This window comes from Bufo bufo, chromosome 2 (genome assembly GCF_905171765.1).
Source record: "Bufo bufo chromosome 2, aBufBuf1.1, whole genome shotgun sequence".
NCBI lineage: Eukaryota > Metazoa > Chordata > Amphibia > Anura > Bufonidae > Bufo > Bufo bufo.
Window position 1 is genome coordinate 691,465,922 of NC_053390.1, and position 26,382 is coordinate 691,492,303.

At 42.7% G+C, this 26,382-nt stretch overlaps 1 protein-coding gene across 2 annotated transcripts in view; it reads right to left on the reverse strand.

Annotated features, from left to right (window-relative positions):
• Positions 1-961: 961 nt before the first annotated feature.
• The window catches only part of GPM6A (glycoprotein M6A), a 456,304-nt gene continuing 430,883 nt past the window's right edge, over positions 962-26,382 (reverse strand). For both annotated transcript variants that reach the window (XM_040418684.1, XM_040418683.1), the window contains exon 7: positions 962-5,254. In XM_040418684.1, the coding sequence (XP_040274618.1) occupies positions 5,102-5,254 (153 nt within the window). In that variant the 3' untranslated portion in view covers positions 962-5,101. The remainder of the gene's footprint in view (positions 5,255-26,382) is intronic.

Consider the following 26,382-nt stretch of genomic DNA (forward strand, 5'->3'; position numbering starts at 1 on the left):
AGATTTCATGAATTGTCTGTTTTAGTACATACTTGTATTCCCCATGAAATTACAGTTTTAGAGCATCTTTTCTAAGAACTGTACATGTGTCATTCCTTTGTTTATCCTTCTAGAATTGTATAAATTGATAAGTAGGTGTTGTTAGTTGAAAGACTATCCCTGAACAGTCTGATCATCATCAATTAGTGCTGCTAGTGTTAGTCTGTGCAGAGACACAACATTTTTGTAGGGAAAATGGTGACACTCAATTAACAATTTTCTCATCAATTTCCGAACAGGAATAGCAGAGGAATGGCAGAACACTGAGTTTTAAGAAATGTACTATTTACTCAAATAGACATGTCAGGAGACTGAAAGGCCCTTTTAAAGAGGTTTTCCAGAATTCTGAGATTGATGGCCTACCCTTAACACCCAAGACCCCCTCCAGTCATCTGTTTGAAGTGGCTTTGGTGCTCTGATGTGCGTCACAGACTCTTCACGTCACGTCCATTGGTCACATGGCCTAAGAGCAGCTTAATACCATTCTCAAAGGATTCAAGTGGCCTCCTCAAACAGCTCTTCGGTGAGGATGCTTGGTGTAAGACCCCATCAATCATGAGGATAGGTCATCAATATCAGAATATCAGAAAATCCTTTGAAGCATTTATACAATTATTTAAAAATACCTGTAATCTATTTTAATAATATATCCAAATTGAAATACAACTTTAATTAACACCCAGTATTTTGTAAGTGTATCTAAAGGAAAGTACTGTCGATCTTGAAAATCCTACCTGTAAAGAAATACATATGTCAATGTGTTATTTCAATTCTAAATTTACCACAAGTCACATCTAGTGATTGTAAATATATGTTTTCAATAAAAAAAATTGACATTGATTGACATCTCCAATGGTGTCATTGTGTTAAAGAACCAAGCAGTGACAACCAGTAAATACACAAAGTACACAAGTGTGTTTATTACATTTTGCAAGCACTTTGTTCTACATTTCAAAAACGCCACCATGAAGCTGTTGGCACATTTATGTACAAAACAGATTAATTATAATGCCTGCTACAAAGCATTCTTTGTGAAAATACAAACTCTAGTACCAGAGGAAAGCCAAAAAGCATCAACATTATTACACTGATCCATAGGACATTTGTTAAAAATCACAAACTGTTTGAGACACAAAACCGAAACACTACAATATAGAATTTAAAAGAGGTTTAGAAGAATATTTTTGAAAAGATTTTTTTCAATACTGCACAAATTTGAGAACTGTTGACGGACATAAATGTCAAAAGAAAATCTAGCTATCACTACAAAATGTTCAAGCATGCAACGGGTAACTATAGTAGCATTATGCTTAGTGAACTTCTTTACCAAAATCCTCATCATGAATGAGTATATTTAGTGAAAAAATGTTTTCTTGGGGGTGGGGAATAATAAAATTGCTAACTTATTTCACACAGGTCATTCTTTTGGTGGTTAATAAACAATTCAATAAGCCACTTTTCCTGTGTAAAATGAAAACTGTTATTTAAAATTATAATTTAAAAGACACACTGATAATGAACTTTGATAATTCTTATAGTTTCAATGGATTTATTGCCATAATTGAATAATAATTGTTTCTGTCTGTATGAAAGAATATCTCGAATCATACCCTGAAAAACTTGTTTTTGACCTATGAGTGGCCACTCTTCCCCTCCAAATACTCTTACCATCTTTTCACATACACAGGAAGAATCTTCTTATGCAGATGGTTGAATGGCAGTATTTCAGAACTACTATCACAGCTTACTACAGGAACTTATTCATCCCACAAATAAAGGTTCCTCTGGCCTTGAAGTAAGAAGTTACAAGCAAGTCAAAAAATGATTTTTCAGTTTCTGACTGGAGATTTTCTTTAAAAAGAACCTGTCCCGTTTTACCACAGATGCAATCTGATCCGTGGGTAGCATATTACAGAGCAGGAGATGCTGAGCAGATTGATATATAAATTTGTGGGAACAGATTTTGTATAAATTGTATTTTAATTATTTAAATTCCTGCTCTTCCATGTTCAGGAATGGATGATGACCCTACTGCTACTGACTCTGTATGCACAGTCAAGGACTGGCTGGCAATCACTGAGTAGCCCCGTTTTCCAGACTCCTACACATAGAAGAGCAGGGATAGAAATTAATAAAATACATGTTATACTAAATCTTTTCCCACAAAACTACGAACCAATCTGCTCAGCTCCTCCTGCTCTGTAACAGACTACTGACAGATGTGAGTAATTGTTTAATGTGACAGGTTCCCTTTAAGTGTACATGATTCCTTAATATAAAGAATGTAGCAATGTTGTTAGTTGAAAAACATATTCTGTACAAACCAACCAATAAAGACTCACCACTTACATAACTGAGAAGATACTCTGAATATTCCACTGCATTCCCATAAGAATACTTGCCTCCTTTCTTTAATATAAGAATATGGCAAACAACACCAATGACCCATTTTATGCCAAACCATAACTACCCAACTGTGGCTGCTACCATCATAACTAGTGATGCATTCAACAAAACTATTGACTTCACTGTGATGAGAAGTACATTGTTTAGTGTGTTGGGATCTCTCCAGTACTGAGTATGATTTCAGAGTGTGCATAAAGTGATCATAGCAGGCTTATCTATACGCAGCTATGTGTTCCTAATCCATAAAACATCATGAGTTGGCCATAGGAACCCTGAGAAGCAGTAATGTTCTTCTTTGATGATTAACCATCAGTTTCTAAGTAAGCATACCACCATGTAGGGTAGGCACCCTGAAACATAACAAAACTTTTTTTGTGAAACTCTGATGCCCTTATCCTGAGAAAAGTGGTTTCAAAGTAAGCATATTGCTATGTGGGGTAGGTATCTCAGAACATTACTTTGCTTTTGTTGCGAAAATCTGATTCTGATCATTTTTATGCAAATAAGGTTTTTGGTGTACCATGGGTGGGGCCAGTCCATTTGGTGCACCCTACATCATCCCTAAATGTCATAGACTCTCGAACAGAGGGAGAGGCACTGGATGGCATGACTGGTGGACCTATGGTGCACCAAATGGATCGGCCCCACACAGTGCAAACCCTATCTGCATAAAAATAAGCATTTCTCAAGAATAGAGCATTTGATTTCACAAGACAAGCAGGGCAATTGGGAGGCTTATCCCACATAGTGGTATGCTTACTTTGATACCACATTTGGAGATACACAGACTTCCTGTGAGGAAAAAGGAAACTAGGTCTACACGTAGGTTAACTCTTATCCTAAAGTCCAGATTTAGAAAATGAAGGCCGTCTATCTCATAAACACAACTATCCTAAGCTATTTTGTCATATCATTGGGTAAAGATGGTACAATTAGAATACCGCTTTAAAGTGGGCTATTCATTTCATTATAGTTCTCTGCATTAGACAGATCAATAAGAAAAGCAACCTAAAGCTAAGTACTAAAACAACCAAGAAATAGATTATCCTATTAGCATGCACTATTTTATTTTGTAATGTAAAGCTAAATTGGCCGAGCCCCGGAGACACACTGCAACAAAGCTAGATGTTTTCTTGTGCAGAATGATGAACATGTTACACGCTGCGAAATACCACAAGTGTATGTGTTATCACACATAGCTCAGTTTTTTATGATAGTTTCAGCACAAATCATAGCAGGAGCATCTACATGGTCACTTACATGTATAGGGATAAAATTCCATGTGTAAAATGCAACACCCCATAGTTCAATATTGTCACTTACTAAATTTCCACCAACAACTACTCCATTACTATAAGTGCAAAATACAAAAAAATCTAAATGCAAGCGAAATAGGAAAAAAAACAGAGAAAATAAGAGAAAAGTAGTGAATGAACCCCAAGAGCTATCAAAATGAGCAATGCACTAACACTGAACGGTCACACAATTCATCAATAAAGTGCACAAAACAATATTTGATTCTGTTTAACCACTGACAAAATTCTTGCCTGAATGTTATAAAGACACTTCACAGCATTCCCAGAGCATTCCACGAGGCAGAACAGATGAAAACAGCAAATTTGGTCCAGTAACACTGTTATGTTAAAACCCTATGTAGAGTTTCACTGAAAAACTTGTACAGTACATCGGTTTCCTGGAATGATCTCAAAGTTGAACTACATAGAAAGATCCACGGCCAGTAAGGGGTAGAAATCTGCATACCCAAGAATATTTCACATTTTAGACAATTTATGAAATAATATGTGAGAAAACATTGAATTCAGTTGATAGCATGACATTTATTTTACAACAAATTTAAAAAAAACAAGGGTTAAATAATAACTAGATGCCTACATATGAATTTCAGCTATAGATTATCTGTTGGTTAAACACGACTTACATGTTTGATTAAAATTGGGCATAAGATGTCATTTAAATGGGCGTGCCCATGCACTATCCTCACAATATGCATGCTCACACAGTAAACAGATGACTAGGTCACTGTAGTTGCCAGAGGTTCCAATAGCATATATTATACTGATACATAACAACAATAAAGAAGCACCTCTAAGCCTGCCTAACAGAAATTACACCTATGACTACTCATAGGGCCAAACACTACTAAGAAGCCTGAACAGTCCATGCATGGTTTACAACTTAGAGCAGTAAGCATATTATTATACATGCTTCTGTACAATGATCCCTTTGACGTTTACCTGTAGGTACAGTATAAGTAGATTTTGAAACTCAAAACTAAAAAGTATAAAAAGCTTTATCTTAAAAACATAGGAAACAATGCAAAATGTTTTATGTAAAACACATATAAAGTGGTTAAAAAAGGAAACAAACATCTTTATTTAACAGTTAATTTTCTTTATCTAAGAAACCAGTCACCTTATGACAATTTAGGAAAGACTATAAGGGTGTTCCATATTATATGACATTGTCGCACAGACCACTGTGAAGATGCCAAGTGCTGGTCAATCAAGGTTATGTAGATAGGTGGCATTTAACCTATCTTTAGGAAAAGCACTTCATTTTCATTTTACAATGGAAGGGAGGCTGTTAGTTGAAACAACAAAGAACTGAAATGGTACAAAGACGTGGGAGGTTAGTTTTATGTGTAAGCATTGAGTCGCTCTTTAGAGCGGGTTGAGTGGATGTCATGCAGTTCCTGTTCTTCCTTGGATTTGATGTCCTCATATTTCTGCATTCGGCATGCATCTTTCACATAGGCCCAGTTAGCAGATAGCACCATCAGGTAGTGGACCTTAAAGAGATGGAAAACGAAAATGAGCATGCAGAACATTTCAGAACTACAGTACATTAACAATTTTATCAAGAAGGACCATTCCATAAATCAACTGCCCAGTCATGACCTAAGAAATTACATTTAAAGAAGTTGTCTCACCTCAAACATCGCTAGGATATGCCACCTATGTCAGATAGCTGTGGGTCCTACCTATGGGACCCACAACTATCTCTAGAACAGAGCTCTCAAAGTGAAGGAGACAGCATCTCTCATGTGTGGCTGCCCTCCATTCATTTCCATGGGAGTGCCAAAAATAACCAAGCGCATGCTTGCTCGGCTATTTTAGGAAGTCCCATGGAAAATAATGGAGAACACACCGAGCAAGCGCGGCCACCGCTCTATTGACTTCTATGGCATTGCTGGAAATAGTTGAGCCAGTGCTCTGCTATTTTTGCCACTCCCATGGAGATTAATGGAGGGCGGCCGCGTATGTGCAATGCACTGTTGTTAACTTTGGAATCTCCGTTCTAGAGATAGGTGAGACCCACACCTATCTGACATTAGTGGTATATCCTAGCAATATGCTACCAATGCTTGAGATGGGACAACCCCTTTAATTCAGTACCTAGAGAACCTTACCTGCAAATTATTTTCTTAAGTGGTTGTTCCTTGGCTGCTTTTAAGCTCCTCTCCAATAGACAGAGCTCTGATCTGTGACTGCAGCTTAGCTACAGTGTCTACAAGCAGTCTAAGATAGTCTGAGACACACCTCCTGCATTATTATTGGTTATGGCTGCTACTCTATCCCTTCCCCTGCAGCTGTGCCTCCTCAGATTGGCTGATGCTTATAAACACAAGTCTATCACAGGCGCACCAGGAAGTCAGGGCATTAAGAGAAAGATAAGTAAACCATTAGTGAGAAAAGGATGAATATCAGGTAACTATCACACCTATGTAGAGTAAGTTGAACCTTAGTATGATGAAGCCTGGAGGTTAATTTTAAAAGCACTATATAATACAATAGTAAAAGAAAAAATATATATACTGTTATTGTAAGAAACAGCCCAATGATGTCCCAAGTTTCATTAGTCTGTTTAAACTGTGTTAAAGTTGAATGTATATGTGTTCCTGTGATTCTGGTCCTTTAAGACTGCAGTCATTGTAATATGATGCTGGAGTGACACACACCCCATGATGTCAGCCTGCCTGCTTGAAGACAGAGTATGAGAAGAGAAGCAGGAGGAGACCAGACAGGGAGCAGCAGCCATCTTGGCAAGAGAAAAGACAGGTGTCTGTGCTGTGTTGAGAGTGTGTGGAGATATTAGAGGACTTTCCTGTGCAGCCAAGCTGTATGCATTTCAGTCCAGAGGCGGACGGAGTATAAAGAGACAGTACGTTTAGTGGAGCCACGCTGAAAGGACTGTGCTGTTGGACTCCATTGCATCCATTTGATTTCCCTACCTGCTGAGGAGGATTTCATTGCTTCAGATATTGTGATAACCATGAGGAGAGGACGCTTCGCTATGAAAGAAAGGAACGACATTGGGCCCCACCACGCGCTTCTACGAAGTATAAGCGGTCCACCTGGACCATTGGGAAAAAAGGGGGATGCGCACCCAACTGTGAAGTTAGGGTCAGTTAGGGATAGTTTTGGGAATATTGTTCATTCAGTGTCCGTACTGCAGGAACGGACGTAGTAAAAGTGGAAACTATTGCAGAATCTGCCTTGAATTGTTCATACTATACTGTGTATTTTGCTTGTCCTTCTTCCTGTTCTTTTACCTTTAACTTGCCTTTATTAACCTGTAGTAAATGCATTTTTCTTGAACTTGACCACTGCGTGTGCGTTCTTTTCTGGTTGCGGAGCCCAATACACCTGCCTTGCTCTTGGTTCACATTATTATCATAAATGATCTTAAAAATCTATTAACATGGGAAAGCTGTTTGAAAGCTAGTAGTGCTTTATGTCTTTACATGTGCTAGAAGTGTGCTTTAGGTACTAATCTGTAGAATTTTAAATACACAATGATGCAATAAATGTTTTAAATTCATGTATTAAATAGAAACAGTTGATGAATGGCAAGTAATTTTCTGATAATTCTTAGACTTTGAACATTAACTGTATTCAAAATGTATAATTTTCCAGAAACTTTGTGATTATATTACTAATTTAGCTGTACATTTTGTACTAAAACAAATACACCTTTTACAGGGTAATAAATCATAGGGTAATTGAGTCATAAGCAGGGCTGTGTTTTCAACTAGGCACCCGAGAGCACATGCCTAGGGTGGGACCGAACAGGGGGAGGCACCAGAGAGAGTATTTTTTTTATTTTTTCCACTTGGGTAACCTGGTCACAAAGTGGGTGAGAAGGGGGGGCTCTGGTGCCCTGCAAATACTCAGGAGAAGTTACTACAGACCAGGACCAGCTCTGTATATGCTATACTGCAAGAGCTGAGGGACCTGTGGTGACGTCATAGTCATGTGATCAATGCAGGAGGAGCCAGGGCTCAGCAATGGAGAAGTAGTGAGCCTGAGCCTTCTACCCCCTCCCTGAAATATTCACTGTCATCCCATAATAATGGTGTGGACATGCTGGGAGTTGTAGTCCTCGCCTCTTAAACCCCCTCCAGGAATCCTCTGTTATCCCATAAAAATGGCCTTGGTATGCTGGGAGTTGTAGTTCTGTCCTCTTAAACTCCTCCACCCTCTCTTAAATATCCTTTGTTATCCAATAATAATGGCTTGGATATGCTGGAGTTGTAGTCCTCTCCTCTTAACACCTCCTCCCTGAAATGACTTCTCTTATCCCATAAAAACAATATCAATGTCCTGGTAGTTGTAGTCATCTTCACCTAACCCCCACTCCCTGAAATATCCTCTGATATCCCCCCAAAAAGTCCATCTTGCTGTGCAAGATGTTAAGCTGATTTGTGGAGCAGGAACTACTACTCCACCAATCTGTGCAGTCACACACACTCCAGCAGTGCCAACGAGGAAGCTGGAGCGCCGTGACTACTTACCCGTCTGCCCAGCCGGAAGCCTGTCTGCCTGTGAGCAGCGCTGCCATCTCCTGTCTCTGGGCCTTGGCTATCCTAGAACTAAAGCCTGAACACTGCAGCAGCCTCAAAGCTGCCTGAAGGCAGAAGATGAGAACTGAAGAGGCATCCCAAATCTGTGGTATGTCCCCCTGGGGGAGGTCTGCTGTATAATACCATCTGCAAATTGCAGCTATCACTACAGATGAGATTCTGCAGATTATGTGCAGATTACAAGAAATGTTTTCTAATGATATGCACTACAATGGTACAAAGTGAGCCATCTTACTGAAGCGGTCCACCACCACCAAAATCAGTTTTCCCAGAGGAACTCGGTAAATCAGTGATGAAGTCCATGCACAAATGTGTCCAAGGACGAGACGGGATAGACAAAGGAAGAAGAAATCCTTTAAACCGAGTGTGAGCCACGTGCACAGGTCTCACAAGCTGCTACATAGCCCTCAACACATTTACGCAAACCTCACCACCAGAATCTCTGAGAAATAAGATCCACCGTGGATCTAATCCCAGTTTGTCCCACAAGGACAGTATCATGATGTTCCTTAAACACCTTGTGTCGAAGTTCAGAAGGAACAAACAACTTCCCTGAAGGACAGGAATCAGGTGCCTCACCTTGAGCCCCCAACACTTCCGCGTTCAGTTCGGGATAAAGAGTGGATACCACCACCCCATCAGCCAAAATTGGAGCGGGATCCTCCGAATCTCCTCCCAGGAAAGCTACGTAACAAAGCATCAGCTTTGACATTTTTGACCCCAGGGCGATAGGTGACCACAAAATTAAATCTGGTAAAAAAACAATGACCATCTGGCCTTTGCTGATTGCTTTGCTGATTGCAGATAACCCAGATTATTATGGTCAGTAATTACCGTAATCGGATTAATCGCTCCTTCTAGCCAATGATGCCATTCCTCAAAGGCCAATTTAATGGCCAGCAACTCTCTATTCCCAACATCATAATTTCTTTCGTCAGCAGAGAGTTTCTGCGACAAAACTGCGACAAAACTGCTCTGACTCCCACTTCTGACGCGTCAACCTCCACAATGAAGGGTTGAGACACCTTGGGTTGCATCCGAATGGGAGTGGAAGCAAAACATTCCTTTATAGCAGGAAAAGCCTGTAATGCTTATCCCGACCAAACTGAGAAGTCCACACCCTTCCTAGTCATATCAGTCAAAGGCTTGACAATAGTGGAATAATTCAGGATACATTTTCAGTAGTAGTTAGTAAAACCCAAAAACCGCATCAGAGCTTTCTGATTCTCCGGCCGATCCCATTCCAGTTCCGCACGGACCTTTTCAGGATCCATGCGAAAACCTGAGGCAGAAAGTAAGTAACCCAGAAACTGCAGCTCCTGGACAGCAAACACACATTTCTCCAATTTAGCATACAATTTATTCTCCCGAAGGATCGATAGATAATACCTGTCTTAAATGATCCTGATGAGTCTCTGTAACGGGGTTCCGAAGGTGCACTCGGTCCCCCATTAGCCGCAGACCTGCTGCTTAGCTTCGGGAGCGAGTATTTGTGTCGGTCATGTGACGCTGGCCACGTCACATGACCCTCACTCCCCACTATAAATACAGGCAGCCTGCTGGCCACAGGTTGCCTGTTAATTTAGGTTCCACCTGTGATTTTGTCTTCCTGGCGTACTTACCTCCTGCTGAATTCCTGACCATCCTCTGCCTGCTCCTTGTGTACTTTGCTGCTCTCCTGGTATTCTGACCCCGGCCTCCTCCTGACGATCCTCTGCTAACTCCTTTGGTACTTCACGTCTCTCCTGGTATTTATGACCCCGGCTTCTCCTGACTATTCTCTGCTTGCTCCATTTGTACTTTGTAACTTTCCTGGTATTGACTCGGTCCGTTCACGTTCTGTTGTTTGTCTGTCTGTCATCCCTGCACTTATTCTAAGCTAGGGATTGCCGTCCAGTTGTCCCCTGTCATTAGGACTTGCGAGGCAAGTAGGCAGGGCCAGGGGTAAGGGTGGAGCGCAGTGGTCACTTCCTTCCCCCCTGTGTGTGTGTGTACGTGACCGTTACAAATTAACAGGCCCAATAACCACTGTATAATGAATCCTCTGTTGACCCTGACTGACCATGTCTCTAATCTGATGCAGATGGTGCAGGAGTTAGGGAAAAAACTCAGTTCTTTTAAGTTAGACAAGGTTCTTCCACTCCTCAGGCCTCCAGTCCGCATTTTGAGCCCCAGATTAAGCTCCCAGAACCCTTTTCTGGAGACAGGAAGAAGTTTCTCTCTTTTAAGGAGAATTGCTAACTTTACTTCCGTTTACGCCCCGTGTCCTCTGGCCCCGAGAGTCAACGCGTGGGCATTATCATTTCCCGACTACAGGGTGATCCCCAGGACTGGGCGTTCTCTTTACCTGCTGGCGCCAGTTGTTTATCTTCTGTGGAGGGGTTCTTTCAGGCCCTGGGTACCTTCATGATGAACCAGACAGGGCTCTGGTAGCCAAGACAGATCTAAAAGCACTGGTTCAGGGCAATCTACCTGCAGAGGATTATTGCACCCAATTCAGAAGGTGGTGTGTCCCCTAAGGATGGAACGAACCAGCCCTGAAGAGTCAGTTCAGGTCAGGTCTGTCTGATAATTTAAAGGATCTTCTGGTCAGTTATCAACTTCCTGAGACCTTAGAGGAGATGATGACCCTTGTTGTCCGACTTGACCGACGGGTTAGAGAGAGACGACAGGAACAACAGTTCTCTTCCCAGATGGTGGTCCAGCCAGTGGCCTATCCCAGAGACAATGCTGAGGTCTCCACCGAGGAACCCATGCAGGTTGGCATGACCCGAGGGAATCTTCGCCGCAGACGTTGAGAATGCTTTTACTGTGGAGATCCTGACCATTGGATCAACCAGTGTCCTAAGAAGGCCCTCTCTCTCAAGTCTCCTAAGGCAAGACAACCTAAAGACCAGGTACCACCTGAATTTTCTAAATGTAAGCTTTTGGTACCCATTACGATTTCTCTGGGAGTAAATGAATGGCCGGGTAAGGCCTTTATTGATTCTGACTCAGCGGCTAGCTTTATTGACTCAGAGTATGCTGTAAGATTGGGTATTCCTATATTTGCCTTACCAACTCATATCCATGTCATGGCTATTGATGCTACTCCTCTTATTGGTGGTACGGTGAGCTCATGTACCTCGGAGATTTCTCTAACCGTGCGTGTGTGCCACTCAGAGAGATGTTCCCTTTTAGTCCTGGAGAACCTACCGGCTGAGGTGGTACTAGGGTTGCCTTGGCTCCGACTACATAAACCCACTATAGATTGGTCCAATGGGGAGTTGGTGAGATGGGGGCCTAAGTGTGATTCGTGTTTGTCCGTGGTACAGGCTGGGATTTCAGTAAAGTCTGATACTTTACCCACTGTTGTTAGAGAATATTCTGATGTATTCTCATCACCAACCCCGGAGGTTCTACCCCCCATAGACCTTATTATTGTACCATAGAGCTAGTAGAGGGGGCCAAGTTTCCTAAGGGGCAAATTTATAATCTTTCTAAGCCCGAACGTAAGGCCATGGAAGATTATATTAAGGAGAGTCTTGGTAAAGGGCATATTAGACCTTCTGTCTCTCCTATGGGGGCGGGGTTTTTCTTCGTTAAGAAAAAAGATGGAGGTCTGAGGCCATTTCTTCATTTGAAAAAAAAAAAAAAAAAGGCATTCAGTAGCGCTCCCATTCTGATCCAGCCTGATCAGGAGAAACCTTTTATTGTGGAGGTGGATGCGTCCGAGGATGGCGCAGGAGCAGTCCTTTCACAAGGTCCTGCTAGCCTCACTAACCTGAGACCATGTGCCCTCTTCTCCAGGAAATTCTCTCCCACGGAGAGAAACTACGACATAGGGAATAGGGAGCTGCTGGCCATTAAATGGGCATTTGAGTAGTGGAGGCATTTTCTGGAGGGGGCAAGGCATTGTGTAACTGTTGTCACTGACCATAAAAACCTTATGTTTCTCGAGTCTGCTAAGAGGTTGAATCCCCGTCAAGCCAGATGGGCTCTGTTTTTTACTCGTTTTGATTTTTCCATTACGTTCAGGCCGGGAAGTAAAAATGTGAAGGCGGACGCATTATCTCGGAGCTTCCATGCTTTTCAACCTACTGAGGTACCACCTGAATCCATCCTACCAGCAAAAATCTTCATAGCAGCTCTTACCCAGGATATCTCGGCTCGCATTAGGTTTGAACAACATCTGGCACCCCAACAGATAAGTTGTTTGTTCCCGTACAATTTCGTCTCCAGCTGTTGGGTGAGTGTCACGATTCTGCCTTTTGAGGACATCCGGGTGTTGAGGGCACTAAGGATCTGGTTTCTAGATCTTATTGGTGGCCCACTCTAACTAGGGATGTCAAGTCCTACGTGTCAGCCTGTGAGGATTGTGCCAGGTCCAAGACACCTAGGACTCGCCCTGCTGGTAACCTACGACCCCTACCCATTCCCAGTAGACCCTGGTCCCATATCTCGATGGACTTTATAACTGACCTACCGCCGGCGGAGGGTAAGACTGTAGTTTGGGTAGTGGTCGATAGGTTTAGCAAGATGGTCCATTTCATTCCCCTGTCTAAACTCCCGAATGCCAAAACCCTGGCGTCTATTTTTGTGAAAGAAATTGTTCGATTGCATGGTATCCCGGAAAATATTGTTTCTGACAGGGGTGTGCAGTTTGTGTCCAAATTCTGGAGGGCCTTCTGTCAAAAATGTAAAATTTCATCGTCTTTTTCCTCTGCCTACCACCCTGAGAGTAATGGGCAGACTGAACGCCTTAATCAGTCTGTGGAACAATGTTGTATGTTGCTGATGACCAGCAATTATGGGTGAAATTTCTTCCATTGGCCGAATTTGCTTTGAATAACCGTGTCAATTCTTCTGCTGGGTTTTCACCTTTCTTTTGTAACCATGGTTTCCATCCCCGTTTTCATTCTGGGTCACCCGTCTCCTCCTCTAACCCTGAGGCGGATAGGCTCTCCTCTGAACTGTGCACAGTTTGGGCCCGGGTTCAATCGAACTTAGAAAATGCTCAAAGTACTCAGAAACTCAAGGCCGATAGGAGACGTACAAGGGGGGTGAATTTTCAGGTTGGGGATAAGGTATGGTAGTCCTCCAAGAATCTCTCTCTTAAGGTAGATTCTAATAAGTTTGCTTCTCGTTTTATTGGACCATATAAGATCACGGAGGTGATTAACCCGGTATCATTTAGGTTGGAGCTGCCCGAGTCATTCCACATTCATAATGTGTTCCATAAATCTCTACTTAAAAAATATTTTGAACCGGTAGTACCATCGAAAGCCTCGCCTCCGCCGGTTCTTGTTAATGATGCTGTCGAGTATGTGGTGTCTAAAATAGTGGATGTCAGGAAGGTGCGTAATTCCTTGCAGTACCTGATTCACTGGAAGGGGTATGGACCTGAAGAGAGATCTTGGGTACCTGCCAGGGAGGTTCATGCTCCTAGACTTGTTCGAAAATTTCATTTAGAACACCCTGAAAGGCCATCGCCTGAAGTCTTGGGTCCGGTGGCCCCTCGTAAAAGGGGGGGTACTGTAACGGGGTTCCGAAGGTGCACTCGGTCCCCCATTAGCCGCAGACCTGCTGCTTAGCTTCGGGAGCGAGGATCTGTGTTTGACCTCGTTCCCAGGGCGGCTTTACTAGCTGGGTGGCTCCCTGCTCCTAAGTCTGCCTTGAGCGCCGAGCTGATCACTCGGTGCTCGACTGGTTGGTCTGTCGGTCATGTGACACTGGCCACGTCACATGACCCTCACTCCCCACTATAAATACAGGCAGCCTGCTGGCCACAGGTTGCCTGTTAATTTAGGTTCCACCTGTAATTCTGTCTTCCTGGCGTACTTACCTCCTGCTGAATTCCTGACCATCCTCTGCCTGCTCCTTGTGTACTTTGCTGCTCTCATGGTATTCTGACCCCGTCCTCCTCCTGACGATCCTCTGCTAACTCCTTTGGTACTTCACATCTCTCCTGGTATTTATGACCCTGGCTTCTCCTGACTATTCTCTGCTTGTTCCATTTGTACTTTGTAACTTTCCTGGTATTGACTCACGTTCACGTTCTGTTGTTTGTCTGTCTGTCATCCCTGCACTTATTGCCGTCCAGTTGTCCACTGTCATTATGACTTGCGAGGCAAGTAGGCAGGGCCAGGGGTAAGGGTGGAGCGCAGTGGTCACTTCCCTCCCCCGTGTGTGTGTGTGTACGCGACCGTTACAGTCTCCATATCGGGTGAGTAAATTAGTATGTCATTGAGGTAAATAACAACAAACCTCCCCACCAAATGTTGAAAAATGTCATTGATAAAATGTTTGAAGACTGCCGGGGCATTAGTCAAACCAAAGGGCATGACCAGGTTCTCGAAGTGGCCCTCTGGGGTATTAAAGGCAGTCTTCCATTCATCCCCTTCCCTGATTCTTATCAGATTATAAGTCCCTCTTAAATCCAACTTAGAAAACACCTTGGCTCCGACAATCTGATCAAATAAATCTGGGATCAAGGGAAGATGATAAGGATCACGGACAGTAATGAGATTCAGTTCCCGGAAATCTAGACATGGTCTAAGGGTCCCAGCTTTTTTTTTAACAAAAAAGAAGCCAGCTGCCATAGGAGACTTAGATGACCTTCTGTCAAACTCTCGGCAATATACTCCTGCATAGCTACTCTTTTGGGTTGGGAAAGATTATATAGCCGAGATTTTGGCAATTTAGCTCCAGGAATAAGATTGATCAGACAATCATACTCTCGGTGAGGGTGATCTCCACCCTCAGAGAATACGTCAGCAAAATCAGAAAGAACTGAAGGTAACACCTTAGTGGATACCACAGAAATAGAAGCGCCGAGACAGATGTCAATACAAAAATCACTCCAATTACTGATTTGTCTAGTTTGCCAATCAATGGTAGGGTTATGTTTGATCAACCATGGTAAACCCAGTACCAGAGGAGCAGGCAAACCTTTCAGAACAAAACAAGAAATTGACTCAACATGAGAATCTCCCACCCTCAAATGAATATCCTGCACAATATGAGTTAGATACTTTTGCGAGAGAGGAGCGGAATAAATAGCAAATACTGATATCTCTTTCCTTTATGCGCTTGTTATAAAATCATGACTCTGAACAAATTGATAATCAACAAGGTTAACCCCTGCACCACTGTCCACAAATACTTCTAACTCAATATTTTCAGAGTCTAGCGTCACCATGGCAGGCACTGCCATGGTCACTGTTAAGGGGACGGGTTATTGTGGAAATCACTGTTAACAAAACAGGGTACTGTGGAGGTCACAAATAAAGGGACAGCCACTGTGGAGGTCACTGTTAAAGTGGCAGGCGCTGTGGAGGTTACTGTTAAGAAAACGGGGGACTGTGGAGGTCACTAATAAAGGGGTGGCCGCTGTAGAGTTCACTGTTAAAGGGGAGGGTGCTGTGGATGCTACTGTTAAGGAGGCAAGCAGCTGTGGAGGTTATTGTTAAAGGGGCGGGTACTGTGGAGGTCGCTGTTAAGGGAGGAGGGGACTGTGGAGGCCACTATTAAAAGGGCAGCGGTGTACTATGAGGTCACTGTTAAGGCAGCGGGGTACTGCGAGGTCACTGTTAAGGGAGTGGGGTACTGTGGCAGACACTGTTAAAGGGGAAGTCTCTGTGGAGGTCTCTGTTAAGGGGGCCGGGAATGGGGGAGGTCAGAGTTAAGGGGACTGTAACCTATTGGTCAGTGTTAAAGGATAACTGTCACATTTATACCCTAATTTCAATTTTCATATATGTAGTTACTAATAACATGATATTCCAGAATCAGTTACTATTAGACTGACTTACCCCATATTTAATAAGATTCAGCCCTTAGCAACCAGTCTGCATAAAACTGCAATTTCACTATTCAGTTAAGATGGCCGCCACTGCCCTCACCCTGAGGCTAATCCCGCCTGCCCTCACTAGCCAGTAACAATAGCCCCCCAAAAGTGTCAGTAACCAGACCCCTCCCCCCTAAAGGGTTAATCTCCTTCAGCACAAAGGGGTCCTCTTACCACATGTTGCTTTCATTTATACACTGAGCAGATGGCAGATCTCCCTTCCCTGTTGTGCGCTGCTCCAACTCTGCATTCTCCAGCTCTGCTGAGTGAGGGAGCGTCTGCCAAGCGCAGGAACTGGGAGAAGTGCACACAGTCCAGGCACTGTTATCAGCTGCTGGGGAGGACCTGGCTTTAATAATTTACTTACAGTCCCTGGCTGTCAGTAATGTGAGCCTGCACGCTGCATGCTCCGTCTATCAACAGATAGACGGACCATGCCTAGCAACCCTATTTTAAGCACAGGTAAAAGTAGGCAGTGCAGGGAACAAAAATTTGGAATTAAGGGGTAATTGAATACACAGTGAAAAGTTGAAATAGGGCCACCAAGGTGATATTAATCACCACAATCCAATACTCCAAAAAAATATATATACGACAGTTATCCTTTAACCCCTTAAGGACACAGCCTTTTTACACCTTAGGACCAGGCCATTTTTTGCAAATCTGACCAGAGTCCCTTTAAGTGCTGATAACTTTAAAACGCTTTGACTTATCCAGGCCGTTCTGAGATTGTTTTTTCGTCACATATTGTACTTCATGACACTGGTAAAATGAAGTCAGAAAAATATTTTTTTTTGCACCAAAAAATACCTAATTTAACAAAAATTTGGAAAAATTTGCAAATTTCAAAGTTTCAGTTTCTCTACTTCTGTAATACATAGTAATACCCCCAAAAATTGTGATGACTTTACATTCCCCATATGTCTACTTCATGTTAGAATTGTTTTGGGAATGATATTTTATCTTTTGGGGATGTTATAAGGCTTAGAAGTTTAGAAGCAAATCTTGAAATTTTTCAGAAATTTACAAAAACTCAATTTTTAGGGACCAGTTCAGGTCTCAAGTCACTTTGCGAGGCTTACATAATAGAAACCACCCAAAAATGACCCCATCTAAGAAACTACACCCCTCAATGTATTCAAAACTGATTTTGCATACGTTGTTAACCCTTTAGGTGTTGCACAAGAGTTATTGGCAAATGGGGAGGAAATTTGAGAATTTCATTTTTTTGTCTAATTTTTCATTTTAACCCATTTTTTCCACTAACAAAGCAAGGGTTAACAGCCAAACAAGACTGTATCTTAATTGCCCTGACTCTGCCGTTTACATAAACACTCAATATGTGGCCGTAAACTACTGTACGGCCACACAGCGGGGCGTAGAGTGAAAGGTGCGCCCTTTGGTTTTTGGAAGGCTGATTTTTATGGACTGGTTTATTTACACCATGTCCCATTTGAAGCCCCCCTGATGCACCCCTAGAGGAGAAACTCCCTAAAAGTGACCCCATCTAAGAAACTACACCACTCAAGGTATTCAAAACTGATTTTACATACGTCGTTAACCCTTTAGGTGTTGCACAAGAGTTATTGGCAAATGGCGATGAAATTTGAGAATTTCATTTTTTGCCTAATTTTCCATTTTAACCCATTTTTTCCACTAACAAAGCAAGGGTTAACAGCCAAACAAGACTGTATCTTTATTGCCCTGACTCTGCCGTTTACAGAAACACCCCATATGTGGCCGTAAACTACTGTACGGCCACACAGCGGGGCGTAGAGGGAAAGGTGCGCCGTTTGGTTTTTGGAGGGCTGATTTTGCTAGACTGTTTTTTTGACACCATGTCCCATTTGAAGCCCCCCTGATGCACCCCTAGATTATAAACTCCATAAAAGTGACCCCATCTAAGAAACTACACCTCTCAAGGTATTCAAAACTGATTTTACAAACTTTGTTAACCCTTTAGGTGTTGCACAAGATTTAATGGAAAATAGAGATACAATTTCTAAATTTCACTTTTTTGGCAGATTTTCCATTTTAATATTTTTTTTCCAGTTACAAAGCAAGGGTTAAGAGCCAAACAAAATGTTATTTACAACATTCATCTGACAGGTTAGATCATGTGGTAATTTTATAGAGCAGGTTGTCACGGACGCGGTGATACCTAATATGTATACAATTTTTTTTATTTATGTAAGTTTTACACAATGATTTCATTTTTAAAACAAAAAAAATGTTTTAGTGTCTCCATAGTCTAAGAGCCATAGTTTTTTCAGTTTTTGGGCGATTATCTTAAGTAGGGTCTAATTTTTTGCGGGATGAGATGACGGTTTGATTGGCACTATTTTGGGGTGCATATGACTTTTTGATCGCTTGCTATTACACTTCTTGTGACGTAAGATGACAAAAAATGGCTTTTTTTACACCGTTTTTATTTTTATTTTTTTACGGTGGTCATCTGAGGGGTTAGATCATGTGATATTTTTATAGAGCCGGTCGATACGGACGCGGCGATACCTAATATGTATACTTTCTTTTTATTTATGTAAGTTTTACACAATGATTTCATTTTTGAAACAAAAAAAATCATGTTTTAGTGTTTCCATAGTCTAAGAGCCATAGTTTTTTCAGTTTTTGGGCGATTATCTTGGGTAGGGTATGATTTTTGCGGGATGAGATGACCGTTTGATTGTTACAATTTTGGCGTACATGCGACTTTTTTGATCACTTTTATTACCTTTTTTGTGAAGTAAGGTGGGCAAAATTTCAATTTCATCATAGTTTTTTATTTTTTATTTTTATGGCGTTCACCGTTCGGGTAAAGTAACATGACCGTTTTATAGATCAGGTCGTTATGGACGCGGCAATACCAAACATGTGTAGGGAATTTCATTTTTTTCATTTTTAATCAGTGATAAATGTGTTTTTTGATTTTTACTTTTTTTTCACTTTTATTCACTTTTTTTTTGACCCAGACCCACTTGGTTCTTGAAGATCCAGTGGGTCTGATGTCTGTATAATACAGTACAGTACAATATATATTGTACTGTACTGTATTTTACACTTTGTCTGAACAGATCTATGCCTTTTAGCACAGATCTGTTCAGCACCATGGACAGCAGGACGCCTGAGACGGCGTCCTGTTGCCATGGGAACCTTCCCCGTCTGCTCAGTACTGCTCAGAACTGCGCAGACGGGGAAGGGTAAGGAGGGGATCTGTCGGGGGGCTGTCTGGGGGCTCTCTCCCTCCCCATCGGGGGGCTGCAAAGGCACAGCAGCCCCCCGATGGGAGAGGGAGGGAGCTCCCTGCGCTGTTAACCTTTTCCATACAGCGGTCCGTACGGACCGCTGTATGGAAAGGGTTAAACGGCTGACATCGCATCGCTGATGTCAGCCGTTTATACCAGGGTGCCAGCAATGTGCTGGCACCCTGGTATACCCACTAGAAGCCAACGATTATACAAGGGGAGGCGGGCGGGGGATCGCGATCCCGCCTGCCGCACCGCCCGCCTCCCGCACCGCCCCCACCGCCCGCAACCCTCCCCCTGCACCTCCCGCCACCATAAAATCATTCGGGGGTGCAGGGGGGGGTGAATAAAACGTTATTTTAGGCAAATAAAGTTTCTGATCCCCGTGGTCAGGGACCGCGGGGATCAGAAAATGCAGAAATCGCAGCAAACCGCAGGTCTGAATTGACCTGCGGTTTGCCGCGATCGCCGACATGGGGGGGGTCACGGGACCCCCCCGCGCATTTAGCCTAGGTGCCTGCTCAATGATTTGAGCAGGCACCGGGTTCCAATCACCGCCGGCCGGGCGGCAGTGATCGGAACAACACATGACGTACCGGTACGCCATGTGTCCTTAAGTACCAGGACATCATGACGTACCGGTACGTCATGTGTCCTTAAGAGGTTAAGGGGTGGGTGCTGTAGCGGTCACTGTTACGGGGCGGGCCCCTGTGGAGGTCACTCTAAAGGGGGTGGGGTGCTGTGGAACTCACTGTTAAAGAGGCAGGCTGCTGTGAAGGTCCCATTTTAAGGAGGTGGGGAACTGTGGTGGGGTCAGTGTTAAGCGGTGGGGGGCTGTGGAGGTCACTGTTAAGGGGGCGGGGTACTGTAGATGTCACTGTTATAGTTAATACTGTTGATATCTTTTAACGACACACACAAACATTAAATTAAATTGATGAACTATACCCGTGCGAAGTCGGGTCCTTCAGCTAGTATAATTATATTCCCCCTAAACTATAAGAAGCAAACTCTGTCAGGCAGAACAAAAACACTGAATTCTAAAAAGGCTAATTTCCCTGGGTTGAGGGCAGCATTTCAGGGCATAGACTGGAAGCAGCTACTGTCACAACAAATTACTGAGGATAAATGGGAGAGCTTTAAATCCACATTGAGTAATTGCACAAAAAAATGTATTCTTTTAGGTAACAAGTATAAAACCTAAACCCCCCATGGCTTACAGCTACTGTAAAAAGGGCAATAAATGACAAAAAAAGGGGCATTTAAAACATACAAATCTGAGTAGTTAGCTGTAGCCCTTGAAGTTTACAAAGGGCTAGTGTTAGACGAGCATGCTACGCGGAACACTGCGCCAAACACTGCTCGGCACATCGCACATTCGGCCGAATACCGCGTGTGCTCGAGTGCGATGCCCAAGTCTCCTCCCCCCACGTTTGGCTGCTATGCAGCCAATAAACAAGCAGGTAAGTACTGCCATTCACTGTAATGCCATAGCCATGTTGGCTGCTGGCATTACAGTGATTGGCTGGCCGGAATGCATCTTTGGGTGCTATATAGCACCCGATGACACGTGTTCGGCTCTGTATTAGTCAGGGAGAACTGGAGAGCAGAACGGAGAGATAGTGTAGGGATTAAAATAGCAATATTTTAGTTTTTATACTTGTTATAGACCCAAAAGTCATTTTAAGGACTATTGTGTGTGGCAGCAATATATATTTTTAGTGCAGCCTGCACTAAATTGCTAAAACTTGTTAGAGACCCAAAAGTCCTTTTAAGGACTATAGTTGTATCTGGCAGCAATATATCTTTTTAGCGCAACCTGTGCTAAATAGCTTGCAATTGTTTGGCCGCTGCAGACAGCGACATTATCTGCGCTACATCCCCTGTCTAATGTGTGTGCAGCCAAAAAATATCTGTGACATCCAGTGTACTTTTTCCATAGACGGTGTCCGATGCAGACAGTTACATTACCTGTGCTACATCTCCTGTGTAACGTTTGCATATCCGAAATATTAGTGAAATTTTTTTCGCCGCTGGTGACAGCAACATTATCTGCGCTACATCTCCTGTGTAATGTGTGCACAGCCTAAAAATATCTGTGACGTCCAGTGTACTTTTTCTGTAGATTACGGACAGTTACATTACCTGCGCTACATCTCCTGTATAACGTTTGCGTATCCGAAATATCAGTGACATTCAGTCTAATTTTTTTGCTGCTGGTGGCAGCGACATTACCTGTGCTACATCTACTGTATAACGTTTGCCCATCCTAAATATTAGTGAAATTAATTCAGTGTCATTTTTTATTAGGCGGTGGTGACATCGACATTACTTGCGTTATACCTACTATTTAACGTGTGCGCATCCTAAATATCAGTGACATTCTTTCAGTGTAATTTTTTATTAGGCGGTGGTGACAGCGACATTACTTGTGCTATACCTCCTGCTTAATGTGTGTGCATCCTAAATATCAGTGACATTCATTCAGTGTAATTTTTTATTAGGCAGTGGTAAAAGCGACATTACTTGCGCTATACCTCCTGTTTAACGTGTGTGCATCCTAAATATCAGTGACATTCATTCAGTGTAATTTTTTATTAGGTGGTGGTGACAGCGACATTACTTGCGCTATACCTCCTGTTTAACGTGTGCACATCCTAAAAATATCTGTGACATTCTGTGTACTTTATTTGCGCATACACTTACAAAACCTGCGCTACTGTACTTGTGACATACTTGCAAGAATATATACCATTTAATATGCTCAAGGCGAGCAGTAAGGGACGGGGAAGTGGCCGTGCTGCTGATGGTGCACACAGAGGCCGTGGCCCTGGGCGCGGTGAAACTGTTCCTGCTACCAGAGCACAAGAAACACACTCATCCACAATACCTAGCTTCATGTCCCAGTTTGCAGGTTGGCGCAGGACACCACTCTCGAAGTCAGACCAGTGCGACCAGGTGGTCAGTTGGATTGCAGTAGATAATGCTTCCAGTCGGTTAAGCACCATCCAGTCTTCCACAAAGTCCAGTCTCAGTAGCCAAGAGTCTGGTCAACAGAATCCTCACCATGATACTCCTTCCACCCACCATAGAGTCTTGGCAAACAAGTGATCCCACACCGATTACTGGTTTTTCACCCTTACATCTATTGGGTGTCCAAGCTGGACACGTGGCATGAACTGGCGCTCTACGCCTTGGAGGTGCTGGCCTGCCCCGCCACCAGAATTTTGTCAGAGCGTGTCTTTAGTGCTGCCCGGTTCATAATAACTGATAAGCGCATCCGCCTGTCAACTGAAAATGCTGACCGGTTGACTCTTATAAAAATGAACAAGGCCTGGATTGCCCCTGGCTTCTCTACTCCACCAGAGGAAAGCGGCTGAACATAAAGGCACTCTAAATGTGGATTTTATGGTGTATTGAATACACTGTATTCCCATGCACCCCTTCCACCAATAAAAAGGGTATATGGTTCGATCTCCATTTTCTCGTACTCCTCCTCCATCATATCAACATGCTTATTAGGCTGCCCCCGCTCCTAATGTTTTAGAGCCTGTGCTAGCATTTCTCCTGCGGGGTTGCTATCAGTGTGTGAAGAGTGGGAGAAGAGGGTTGCATTGACAATCCAACACAATGGGCAGCACATTGAACACATTTTATAAGTGGTCAGAAACTTGTAACTAACTTATGAAAGAATAAAGCTACGTTAAAACCAAGCACACCATTGTTTTTCTTGTGAAATTCCCAATAAGTTTGATGTATCATATGACCCTCTTCCTATTGAAAAAACAAAAGTTGGATTCAAAATGGCCGACTTCAAAATGGCCGCCATGGTCACCACCCATCTTGAAATGTTTCCTCCCTCACATATACTAATGTGCCACAAACAGGAAGTTAATATCACCAACCATTCCCATTTTATTAAGGTGTATCCATATAAATGGCCCACCCTGTAGATATGGTCCAAGCTAAGTTAAATAAGGGTCCAGATGGATTACACTCATGAGTTCTTAAAGAGTTCAGTACAATCACGGATGTGCCCCTGTTTATCATTTTTAAAGATTCTCTAGGTACTGGCACAGTGCCAAGTGATTGGAGCAAAGCAAATGTGGTGTCCATATTCAAAAAGATCTAGGTCCTCCACAGGTAATTATAGACCAGTTAGTTTAACTTCTGTTGTGGGAAAATGTTTGAAGGACTCTTAAGGGACTATAAACAGGAGTATGTGACTGTAAATAATATTATAAGTGATAACCAACATGGGTTTACCAAGGACAGAAGTTGTCAGACTAATCTGATTTGTTTTTATGAGGACGTAAGTAGATGCCTGGACAGAGGGTTGGCTGTGGATGTAGTGTTTCTGGATTTTGGCAAAGGCTTTTGATACTGTACCTCATAGACGTTTAAAGGGGTTGTCCGGGTTCAGAGCTGAACCCGGACATACCCATATTTTCCCCCGGGCAGCCCATCTGATGTTAGCATCGGAGCATCTTATGCTCCGATGCGCTCCCTTGCCCTGCGCAATCTAGGGCTCTTTTGTTTACAATAACACACTGCCAAGCGGAGGCTTCCGCCCGGCAGTGTGTTCGGTGACTTCACCGGCTCTGATGGGCGTGCTTTAGCACTTCCATAGCCATTTTACTGGCTAGGGCAGCACTAAAGCCTGCTCATCAGTGCCGGTGACTTCACTGCGCTTCCTGGCAGCCCCATGGAGAGCCCGGTTTGTCGCCAGAACGCCTGAAAATGCCTTTTCCCTGCGCGATTTAGCACAGGGCAAAGGAGAACATCGGAGCATACAATGCTCCGATGCTCAGGTCAGGGGGGCTGCCTGGGTAAGAATGGAGGTATGTCCGGGTTCAGCTCTGAACCCGAGCAACCCCTTTAATAGGTAAAGTAAGGGCTATAGGCTTGGAAAGTATAGTTTGCAATTGGATTGAAAACTGGCTGAAGGACTGTGTCCAGAGAGTTGTGGTCAATGATTCCTATTAAGAATGGTCCCGGGTTATAAGTGGTGTACCCCAAGGTTCAGTGCTGGGTCCTCTATTATTTAATTGATTTATTAATGATTTTGAGGATGGGATTAATAGCACCATTTCTGTTTTTGCAGATCACACTAAGCTGTGTATTACTGTGTAGTCTATGGAAGATGTCCATATACTACAAGCTGACTTGAACACTCTGAGTCATTGGGCATCAACCTGGTAAATCGGGTTCAATGTGGATAAATGTAAAGTTATGCATTTTGGTAGTAATAATCTCTGTGCTTCATATGTCCTAGGGCAGTGATGGCTAACCTCCGGCACTCTAGCTGTGGTAAAACTACAGCTCTCAAGATGCACACTTGCTTGGCTGTTCTCAGAAATCTATATAAATAAATGTAGCATGCTGGGAGTCGCAGTTTCACTACAGCTGGAAAATCACTGTCCTAGGGGATGTAACACTGGGAGAGTCACTTATAGAGAAGGATTTGGGTGTCCTTGTAGATGTTACATTAAATAAAAGCATACAATGTCAATCAGCTGCTTTTAAGGCTACCAGGACATTGTCATGCATTAAATGAGGCATGGGCTCGTGGGGCAGGGATGTAATACTACAGTTGGCGCGGCCTCATCTGGAATATGCAGTTCATTTCTGGGCACCAGTTCATAGAAAGGACTCTCTGCAGCTGGAAAAAGTACAGAGGAGAGCGACTAAACTGATAAGGGGCATGGAGGGTCTTAGTTGTGAAGAAAAATTAAAATAATTAAATGTATTTAGTCTTGAGAAGAGAAGTCTAAGGGGGGACATAATTAACCTATACAAATATATAAATGGGCAATACAAAAAAATAAGGTAAAAACTGTAAACATGTAAAATGCTCTCAAAAGATAAGGGGGCACTGCCTCCGACTGGAGAAGAAAAAGTTCAGTCTCCAGAAGCGTCAAAACTGTAAGAACTGTGAATCTGTGGAATAGACTTCCTCAGGACTAGTGTTGAGCGAGCATGCTCGGCCGAACACCACGTGTGCTCGAGCCAGTGTATTTAAATCTAATTTAGCCTCTATTTCTATGAAGAAGATCGCTGTACAGTGAGGGAATCCCTCAGTGTGAGTCTGCGGCTTAGGAGTCCCTGCTCTGACTCCATGTATAGCTATGTCTATATATGGAGTCAGTGCTTGGGGACACCCCAGTGTTTTTAAATATAATTTAGCCTATATATAAAAAGTTTCTGCTGGGATACAAACTCACAACCTTTCGCATTAGAGGCAAAGCACTTAATAGCAGCTATAATATCTGCATAGCCAGTTACTTAAAAAAAAATATATATATATACAGTACAGACCAAAAGTTTGGACACACCTTCTCATTCAAAGAGTTTTCTTTATTTTCATGACTATGAAGGCATCAAAACTATCAATTAACACATGTGGAATTATATACATAACAAACAAGTGTGAAACAACTGAAAATATGTCATATTCTAGGTTCTTCAAAGTAGCCACCTTTTGCTTTGATTTTTTTTGCTTTTGCTCTTGGCATTCTCTTGATGAGCTTCAAGAGGTAGTCCCCTGAATTTTTATTTTTTTTAAGTGACTGGCTATGCAGCTATATAGTATAGTGGTTAAAGTTCTGGGCTATGATGAGCACAAATCCCATTACAAACTTTTTCAGAAATAGAGGTTAAATTATATTTATATTTATATATTTTTTTTTTTTTAGTAATTGTAAAAAATGCATGGCACAAAATAAATGTGTAATTACTAGAAGAAAAAACGAATAAAAAAATAAATAAAAATGTTCTATATATATAAAATATTGAATTCCACGGCACATCCAAAACAAACATGAGTTTATTCACCAGAGATACAGCAACGTTTCAATCCACTCAATGGGATTAATGGGATTGAAACATTGCTGTATCTCTGGTGAATAAACTCAAGTTTTTTTGGGATGTGCCGTGGAATTCCATATTTTATTTTAAGTAAGTTGGGTTGATTACCCCCA